The sequence below is a fragment of the Sorghum bicolor genome, chromosome 3, assembly GCF_000003195.3.
Source record: "Sorghum bicolor cultivar BTx623 chromosome 3, Sorghum_bicolor_NCBIv3, whole genome shotgun sequence".
In the NCBI taxonomy this organism is placed as follows: domain Eukaryota; kingdom Viridiplantae; phylum Streptophyta; class Magnoliopsida; order Poales; family Poaceae; genus Sorghum; species Sorghum bicolor.
This window is the reverse complement of record NC_012872.2, coordinates 12,108,686-12,118,492: the sequence shown is the minus strand read 5'-3', so window position 1 is coordinate 12,118,492 and position 9,807 is coordinate 12,108,686. Positions and strand designations below refer to the sequence as shown.

General features: G+C 42.6%; 1 protein-coding gene across 1 annotated transcript; it reads left to right on the top strand.

Moving 5' to 3' along the window:
• LOC110433853 (protein argonaute 4A-like) lies at positions 1,171 to 9,066 on the top strand. Its single transcript, XM_021456716.1, has 24 exons — positions 1,171 to 1,300; positions 2,706 to 2,750; positions 3,649 to 3,880; positions 3,969 to 4,174; positions 4,259 to 4,480; positions 4,589 to 4,725; positions 4,832 to 4,929; positions 5,032 to 5,129; positions 5,267 to 5,423; positions 5,511 to 5,627; positions 5,772 to 5,879; positions 5,972 to 6,034; positions 6,118 to 6,231; positions 6,334 to 6,499; positions 6,579 to 6,691; positions 6,783 to 6,920; positions 6,999 to 7,126; positions 7,249 to 7,314; positions 7,440 to 7,503; positions 7,624 to 7,735; positions 7,847 to 7,920; positions 8,241 to 8,335; positions 8,440 to 8,471; positions 8,577 to 9,066. Exons 3-24 carry the CDS (start codon positions 3,662 to 3,664, stop codon positions 8,750 to 8,752), a joined length of 2,703 nt encoding a protein of 900 aa, XP_021312391.1. The 5' UTR covers positions 1,171 to 1,300; positions 2,706 to 2,750; positions 3,649 to 3,661; the 3' UTR covers positions 8,753 to 9,066.

Below are 9,807 nucleotides of genomic sequence, written 5' to 3'. Positions count from 1 at the left end.
CATAGTTTGGTCGAAATTGACGAGACGAATCTTTTGAGCCTAGTTAGTCCATGATTGGACAATATTTATCAAATACAAACGAAAATGCTACACCAAAATTTTTCAGAACTAAACAAGCCTAAATAAGACCTGAGTCACTGACGGAGAAGGAAATGCGGCAACCATCCTTTTCCAAGGCTGCCCAAGCAAACCGCGAAAACGGAAGCGACACACCGCCCGGCCCGGCCGCAGGGAGGACGCTCTCTGCTAGCCTGCGCGACGCTTGCGTTGCCGCTGCCACCGCCGCCGCGCTGTTGAATGCTCCGGGTCCACGGTGCACCAGGCGGAAGGCGAGACGCCAAGCACGGTGCGGGGCCTACTTGTGTGTGGGACGAAGCCCGTAGACCCGGTGCAGCTGGAGGGTTGGAGCCAGGAGCGCAGCAGCCTTTGGACGCCGACGCGGGGATACCGCCGAGGAGGTCCTAACGGTCCGATGACGGCGCCGTAAGCTAACGGCTTCTTCGGCTTCGATCCGCCTGCTGCATGTCCAGGTGTCCTCCCCGCACGGCCGTCGGATCGCCGCGACCGCAGCTCCTCCGTCACGCTAACGCCGGTACCAGACCGGATGGGACGCACTGTGGGCTCGACTGCTCGGGCGGCGGTCTGCAGTGACACTTCCGGGGAGCGACACCTTATATCTCACTGATTGGTGGGACCAGATATCACGCGGACCCACGTGTCATTGATGGGGTGGGATTGCGCCAGGTCGCCACCGGGGTGCGTATGGAGGGCACACACACAGTCAGGTCTCAGGATATGGTTCGCCGCGGAGGGCCGGAGGCAGCAGCGTTCCCTCGACCCGGCAGAACTCACCAAAGACAATGACTAGTGGGGTACAATTTTACGGGGCCCGCAAGTCAGTGGAGTAGTTGTTGCGTCCGATGCCGCTTTGGCGTGCACCGAGGAAGTGGAGAGCACGGTGGGCGTTAGTGCGTGAGGTGCCTACCGCTACCGCGTCCAGTCCTCCCCTCCACGTGTCACCTCGTCTGGGCCCCAAAGTTCCGGGCTCTCCCAACGCACGGTCAAGATGGGCCGATCGGAGGGCCCCGCTAGCAGAGCGCACCGCGCGGGCGGGCGGGCGGGTGCGGAATGACCTCGCTGCCCTTCTCGTCCCCGTCGTACAGGAGGGCAGCTGGTACAAGAGGGGGGTGGGTGCGGGCAGAGGAGCCGGTGTTCTGTTTGGAAAGCCGGAGGGGGTGAGAAGTTTTCTCGCCTTCTCGGAGACGTCGCCATCCACCCCCCGCTTCCACCACTCTCGGCGGTAACCGAAAACCCTCCCCTCCTGTTCCTCTCTCACACTCCCCCGCTTCCTTCCCTGTTCGTGGAAATCTAGGGTTTTGGAAGGGTTTAGATCGCCTGCTCTTTGCCGCGGCGGTTGTTCGTGCGCCGCGGATTTAGGGAGGGTTTCTGCGGTGAGGGGTTTTGCGCCCCCTGGCGGTGTGTTCTTCGTTTCTTCGGGGGGTTTTTTACCCTCTTTGGTGTCAGGATCGCTGCATTCCGGTCTGCGCTTAGAGAGGTGTTGTCTTTGTGGATGGATTCTGTTTGTCTAGGTTTTTGGTGGATTTTCGTGCGGTTTTAGGATTTTTGTTGTTGTTCTCCATCGAGCAGGTCGAGTTTTTTTTCAAGGGTCATTGATGGTGTCCTTGTGGCGCGCATGTGACAGCGTTTGGGGGTTTTGTTTTGTGGATTGATTCTTTTTTATTATGCCTTACCGATTTTCATCTTTTTTTTTCACATGGAGGGTTTTCTTGTTTTCGTGTTTGCAATGGCGAAGGTGTGATTTTTGCTCTTTTTTCGTCGCGCATTTGTTCTTGTCATGTTTAAGGCTTATTTTTCTCCTCTTTTTTGAGCCTTTCTACGTACAAAATGGAGGAGCTTATTCCGGTTTTCTTCTTTGTTATCTTTAAAGGAGATTATTTTTATTTATTTTTGCGCGTTTTCTGTAGCTGGTCTTATGGTTCTCCAGTTCCATCACATTGAAGAAGATCTGCGCCTTGTTTAGAAACAAAAATCTTTTCAAGATTCCCCGTCACATCAAATCATGGAGCACATGCATGAAGCATTAGATATAGACGAAAATAAAAACTAATTACACAGTTTGCCCGTAAATCACGAAATCTTTTGAGCCTAGTTAGTCCATGATTGGATAATATTTGTCAAATAGAAACGAAAATGCTACAGTGCCGAAATCCGACATTTTTTCGGAACTAAACAAGGCCCTGATTTTTATGTGTTTTTGGGGAGGTTTATGGTGGCACTGTTCATTTCTCTGGATAAAGATTTTAATCGAAAACTCATTTGGTGTTTGAAAGGTTCGTTCTTAATAATATCAGTGCGTTGTTCTGAAGGGTTCATTCATAAAGGTTTTAGTGCGGCGTCGTTGTTAATTTGGGGGTACGTGCTGCAATTTCCTTTGCCTTTTTTTTTGGTTTCTTGGAGTCCTGGAAATTTCGCCATGACATTCCAAAGGAATTTTTTTTCTTGCCTTTCTTCCCGGATGTGTTCCCCTTTCCAAATCTTTTGCATATTTTGGTTTCTATATAGATATATGATTACATAACTCTTATTGTAATTTGTTTACATTCTCCTTTGTTTATTGTTGTTTTATTGTTATACGATATGATATGCGGATATGATACAATTCGTTTTCATTTGTTGATGTGCAGGGTCGGGCAGAGGCTTTGCAGCTTTGGGTCAGATACAGTGCTCTCGTGAGTATATTAAGCCACATGGTTTACAATTTTTGTTTGAGCATGTAGAACGGCTCCTATAAAGGACAGTAGGATGTTTCGGCACTAGTTCTGTCACTAGCAAATCTTCTGTGGACTGTGGTAGTGTTTTGAGGTCCTTGTTTAGTACTGTTTCCATAGTTTGTTGTTTATTAACATTTCCATAGTTTGTGAGATGATCACAATTTCATTTTTTGTGTTTTTAAATTTGTTAAATCACAGCAATTGTGCTTTGCCTACCTGTACCATTCTTGCATCTATACTATGCAGTCACTTTTTCTCTTACTGCTAAATTGTATAAAGTATGAGGAAATAAAACAAATGCTAGATATTTAACTGTTCCAGTTTCCAATTGATATAAGTGGAATATCTTCTATTGCTATTAGAGTAGTCTGGGCTGCAAAATAATAAAGTATCCTGATGTTACATTTGTGTTGTGTATTTGGTGGACTTGAGAGTAAACATTGTGGTTTACTGAAATGTATACTGTTAAGAGAATGTGTATTGTTGGGGGTGTGGTATAAGTTAGGGACCCCCCATTAGTGTGTAATAAGGCCCAATTACTAATCATAGGGGCCTATTTGTGAGTGTTTAGGAACCAGTTGCAGTTTGTAGGATTTCATCATTTCTTATAGTTCATGTTTCTATTCTGCTGCCCTTGAAAATCTTTAGCAAAGTAAATGGCAACTTGAATTCCTAGTTTTTGTTGCTTAAGCTTGTTGTACTATGCCGAAATCAGATGTTTAATCTCTGTTTGAAGTGTGATTTACCTGTATACTTGTCCTTCTGCCACTTCAGTTGCATTGCTGCTTGCTTGAATCATACAGCCAGTTCCTATGTATATGTCTTATTGGGGTTCCTTTGGATATCACTCATGCAGCAAGGCCCACTAAATGGAGTCTCACAATGGCGAGGCTGATGACTTGCCTCCACCACCTCCTTTGAATGCTGGTGTTGAACCACTTAAAGCTGATGAAACAAAGGTGCCATTGAAACATAGGACTCTGGTCCAGAGGAATGGCTTTGGCAGAAAGGGGCAGCAGATAAAACTGCTAACAAATCACTTCAAAGTTTCTCTCATGAATGCTGCAGATTATTTCTATCATTACTACGTACGTCTCTTATCCTTGTCTAGTGTCATCTCTTTATTTTCATCCTCATACCTTCATTATTGATGCTGTTATCTTTTATTGGCTGCAGGTCAACTTGAAGTATGAAGATGATACACCGGTTGATCGCAAAGGGTCGGGAAGAAAAGTTATAGAAAAACTGCAGCAGACTTATGCTGCTGAACTTGCAAATAAAGATTTTGCATATGATGGTGAGAAGAGCCTGTTCACAATCGGTGCTCTTCCTCAAGTTAAAAATGAGTTCACTGTTGTTGTTGATGATGTTTCAACTGGAAAGTAAGCCTCAGTTATTTTGATCGATTTGTCATTATCTACTCTGATAATTATCCCTAAAGATTAACTTGACTATCTTGCTTTCAGGACTCCTGCAAATGGCAGTCCAGGAAATGACAGTCCTCCTGGAAGTGACAGGAAAAGGATCAGAAGGCCTTACAATACAAAGACGTACAAGGTCGAACTCTCTTTTGCGGCAAGAATTCCTATGAGTGCAATCTCACAGGCCCTCAGAGGTCAGGAATCAGAGCACACGCAGGAAGCAATTCGAGTGATTGACATTATTCTGAGGCAGCACTCAGCTAAGCAGTATGTAACTGTTTCATGCAATTCAGTATTACAAATATTGCTGATATTATTGATGGTTCTTGCAGTGTAGCCATTCTGTCTTTTAACTGTGTCCCTTTTTGCTTGCAGGGGTTGCCTATTAGTAAGGCAATCATTCTTCCACAATAATCCTTCTAACTTTGTTGACCTGGGTGGTGGTGTAGTGGGCTGTAGAGGGTTTCATTCTAGTTTTCGTGCAACCCAGAGTGGACTTTCACTCAACATCGGTCTGTTCTTGTACCCATTTTCCCTGTTTTAATCTATACAATACAATGATCATTTCTCTCTATGCAGTTAGGTGGTAATGTTTGCATGTGTTAATATGTTGTGCAGATGTGTCCACCACAATGATAGTGAAACCTGGTCCTGTCATTGATTTTCTGCTTGCCAATCAGAAAGTTAATCATCCAGGCATGATTGATTGGGCTAAGGTAAGGCTTCATGCTTAATACAACAAATAGGAGGTTGAGTTCCATTGTTCCATTTCACCATACTTTGGATTTATATTTTTGCAATTTGTTATACTTATGTAGGCCAAGCGTTCACTGAAGAACTTGAGGATCAAAACAAGTCCAGCAAACCAAGAACAGAAGATTGTTGGTCTCAGCGACAGACCTTGCTGTGAGCAATTGTAAGTAGAGTGATGTGTTGTTGTTTGAAATGTTTTTATATTGTTTGCACTTTATTTTGTTCTCCAACCTCATCCTGAGTTCTGCATCTTAGTTATTTACATCTTCTAAGTACTTGGTGATTTACTTGCGTATGTAGATTCACACTGAAACATAAGAATGGTAATGGAGACTCTGAAGAGATCACTGTTTATGATTACTTCGTAAAGAACCGTGGCATAGAGCTGCAATACTCTGGTGATCTTCCATGTATCAATGTGGGAAAACCAAAGCGGCCAACATATTTTCCAGTTGAGGTAACTATTATTTGAATCCTAGTGTTTTTCCTTTGCTGTAAAGCTCTTTCCCTCTAATGTTGTGAAGATTGTTTCTGTGTTTACCAGTTATGCAGTCTTTTGCCTTTACAAAGGTACACTAAAGCTTTGAGCACACTTCAGAGGTCATCACTTGTTGAGAAATCTAGGCAGAAACCACAAGAAAGGATAGGTGTTTTGTCTGATGTGAGTGTTTTTGTCAATTAAACCTAGCAAATTTTCCTTTTGTTATTATATATACCAATAACAATTGGCCTAGCAAGTTGGGTTATAGCCTTATGGTGTGGTTTTCTTGAAACTTCAAATTTTTTTTCATGTCAAATTGGGTAGGTACTGCAAAGAAGCAACTATGATGCAGAGCCCATGCTGAAGGCCTGCGGGATTACAATTGCTAGAAGTTTTACCGAAGTTGATGGTAGGATACTGCAGCCCCCCAAGGTTGGTCATTACTGTTTATCCTTTATCATTTCAGATGTTCTTTGTGGTTATGAAATTTTGAAGGCATAAATTTTTTCTGTCCTATGGTTCAGCTTAAAGCTGGCAATGGAGAAGACATTTTTACACGCAATGGTAGATGGAACTTCAACAATAAGGTAAGAATGTATAGTATATTCTTTCTTTTGTGTATGTGGATTTTCGTGATGCCACATGTAATATTTGGAATTCTGTTTTTCAGAGGCTCATTAAGGGTAGCAGTGTTGAGAAATGGGCAGTGGTCAACTTTTCTGCACGATGCAATGTCAGGGATCTTGTCCGTGATCTCATCAAGTGTGGAGGCATGAAGGGGATTGTAAGTTTATTTTCTCATTATGTTGTGCATTTCCAGATGTGCTCTAATTCATGTTTGGGATTTCATTTCCACATGTTCTTATTTACTTGTTTCGTGTTGCAGATGGTTGAAGCTCCTTTTGATGTATTTGAGGAGAATCCTTCGATGAGACGGTCGCCTGCTGTAAGAAGGGTTGAAGACATGTTTGAACAAGTCAAAACCAAGCTTCCTGGAGCTCCGAAGTTTCTTTTGTGTGTTCTAGCTGAAAGAAAGAATTCTGATATTTATGGTTGGTTACTACTAAATCGCTGTTAACTTCTGTGGCACATTTTGTTTGTTCTGTATCACTATGCCATTGACCTTTACAGGGCCTTGGAAGAAGAAATGCCTTGCTGAATTTGGGATCGTTACACAGTGCGTGGCACCAACTAGAGTCAATGATCAGTATCTTACAAATGTCCTACTAAAGATAAATGCAAAGGTCTGTTTCTCTTTACCATGAGATTTGAGAGCATGGCAACATTTGTACATTGCAATTACATATTTTTGGTATTTCGTCCCTTTTCAAACAGCTGGGTGGCATGAATTCGTTGCTCCAAATTGAAACATCCCCAGCAATTCCTCAAGTATCCAAGGTCCCAACTATAATCTTGGGAATGGATGTCTCCCATGGTTCTCCTGGACATTCTGATGTACCGTCCATTGCTGCTGTACGTATAATTTTTGTAGTTTTCTGTGATAAATAATAAATTGTAGCTACTGTGACAGTTTATATTTTGTTTTCTTAGGTTGTTAGTTCTCGTGAATGGCCTCTTATCTCGAAATATAGAGCTTCTGTCCGCACCCAATCACCTAAGATGGAAATGATTGACTCTTTGTTTAAGCCACGGGAAACTGAAGATGATGGTCTGATCCGGTAAGAGATTTTTACCTGCATTCTCATTGTTAAGTTTCATAATGTTTTACTTTGCTGAATATCCTTTATGTTCTAATGACGAGCTTTCTCCCATTACTCGTTGGAATTTGATGTTGCTTCAGGGAGTGTCTGATTGACTTCTACACCAGTTCTGGGAAGAAGAAGCCTGACCAAGTCATCATCTTCAGGTCTGTTAATAATTAGGCAAACTAACTTTTTTGTGGAAGTAACTGTTTGGTTCAGAAAATTGGTTGCCTATCTCTTGTTTCCTCTGTTTTGTTATAGCACCAAGCTAATTTGTGACTAATTATAGGGATGGTGTTAGTGAAAGTCAGTTTAATCAGGTGCTGAACATTGAGTTGCAACAAATCATCGAGGTATATTTTTTGTTAGCAACTCTATTGGCAAGTTCTATTTGTGTTGTCATGCTTTCTTTTATCCAAGTATCCTGTACTGTGTGCTTTGTCCATATTAACATGGTCCTATTACCTCTTCAGGCTTGCAAGTTTTTGGATGAAAAATGGAATCCAAAGTTCACGTTGATTATTGCCCAGAAGAATCACCACACTAAATTTTTTATTCCTGGAAAGACAGAAAATGTTCCAGCTGGTAATCTTCATCAACCTACTTGTCCCTTGTTGCAATTGTGTAGGCTCATTTATTGGTGGCCTTATAATTATTATTATTATTCTCTAATCATCTCAATGGTTTTATCTGCAGGAACTGTTGTGGACAACAAAGTTTGTCATCCAAGGAACTTTGACTTCTACATGTGTTCACATGCTGGAATGATCGTAAGCATAACCTGCCTTTGTATTTGGCCGCAGTCCATTGTTGTCGTTTTGAGTTTGTTAGTTTGCCCTGAAATGAGAAATGCCCTTCATTTTTAACCCTACACTGAAGCAACTGTGTTCTGATTTAAACTGCCAAGTGCCTTCACACCACCATGTTGTAATCTCAGCTGTAAAAATCTCCTTGTGCTGTTGCCACCTTTTTTCAGTTTGTATCCTAGAATTTAACTGAAACTTGGTTCTGCTGTCGCAAGTTTGCCTAGGTAGAAATTATTGTTTCCCTGTGAATTGATAAAGCTAATTGCATGTTTTATTTTTGCCAGGGGACTACGAGGCCAACTCATTATCATATACTGCATGATGAGATAGGCTTCAATCCTGATGATCTGCAGGAGCTGGTGCATTCGCTCTCTTACGTGTAAGTACCAAGCAGAGGCTCTAAGAAAACTTTTGCTACCTTTTTGTTTTGTTATTATGAAAAACTTGCGTGCTCACAAGGGATTTTCTGGGTTCTTATTTCAGGTACCAAAGGAGCACAACAGCCATATCAGTTGGTAGGTTTACTTGGGCACCTTTTCTTTTTCTGTGTCACTGTCACCTCCAGTAGCTTTTGTGTATCAGATCTGCGGGAACTGATTCCATTGTTTGCCTGCCTGCAGTTGCTCCCATCTGCTATGCACATCTGGCAGCAGCTCAGGTCGGCCAGTTCATTAAGTTCGATGAGATGTCGGAGACATCCTCCAGCCATGGCGGCCATACTTCGGCGGGCAGCGTCCCTGTCCAGGAGCTACCTCGTCTACATGAGAAAGTCAGGAGCTCGATGTTCTTTTGCTGAGCCTCTATAGCTTGCTGCTTCGGCATTGGCCTCTAAGCCTTACTTTTGGTGGATGGTTGGGTCTGAACCCTGGTAGTAGTTATGTCTGGTGGCAGTAAACGCTCTTGGATGCTGCCCATAAACTTGTGAACTTGTTGCGGCATTTGGTGCCTGCCTCTGGAAGACTTAATCAAGTAGGATGTTAAATGTTAGTTTTTAAGCATCGCTGCAGTTATGTTGGCTGTCTTGTTGCAGTGCTTGGTGCCCTCAGGAAGACTTGGAACCTTGTAGGATGTCGTTAAACCATCCTTTTAAGCGTTGCTGGTTCTCTATGAGTTGTGCTGTCGTGCTTATTGTTTGCCCTGGTGGCTGTTTTCTGCTTGATTGTATGCAAGTGTGATATGTTTCAGTACTGGTTAAAGCTTGGGATTGAAAAATTGGAGTGAATGGCTTCAATTCGGCACTCCGGACTACTTGGGAGTTGAGGACCTGCTGGTTTGGCCTGCGCTAGCCTCAGTCTGGAATCTGTATGCAGGAGGAAGCCGCAAGCCAGTAGGTTAGTTTGAACGAGTGGAGGATTTCTGCTTTATTGCAATGCATGCCTAGTGTGGTATATGTTTCAGTTTTTGATCTTGCTTGAGGTTGCACACGTTGGCTACTTGGTCAAGGCTGTATTTATTTGGCACTCTGGGCTATTTGGGACTTGCTGATCAAATGATATGCAGTAGGTTGAGCGTTGGCAAGGGATGAAGCCGCGAGCTGTACCAGGCCGCACCTCTAATGGTTATACTGCTGGTTAGTATTTTATACGAGTTCTTTTTTGTAAAGTGTTTATACGGGTTGACCCTTTTTTTTTGTAAAGTATTTATTTGCTAACTTTATAAAAAAAAGTAACGACATCTATGATATAAATGGACATTTTATAAAAAAAGATTTTATGAAAAAAATTAATGATACTAATTTTATACTATAAATGAATTTTTTTAGAAATTTAATCAAAGTTTTAAAAGTTTGACTTATGATAATTCTAGTAACTGATTTTTTTCCTGGACTGAGTAGAAGGAACTAGGTTTGTA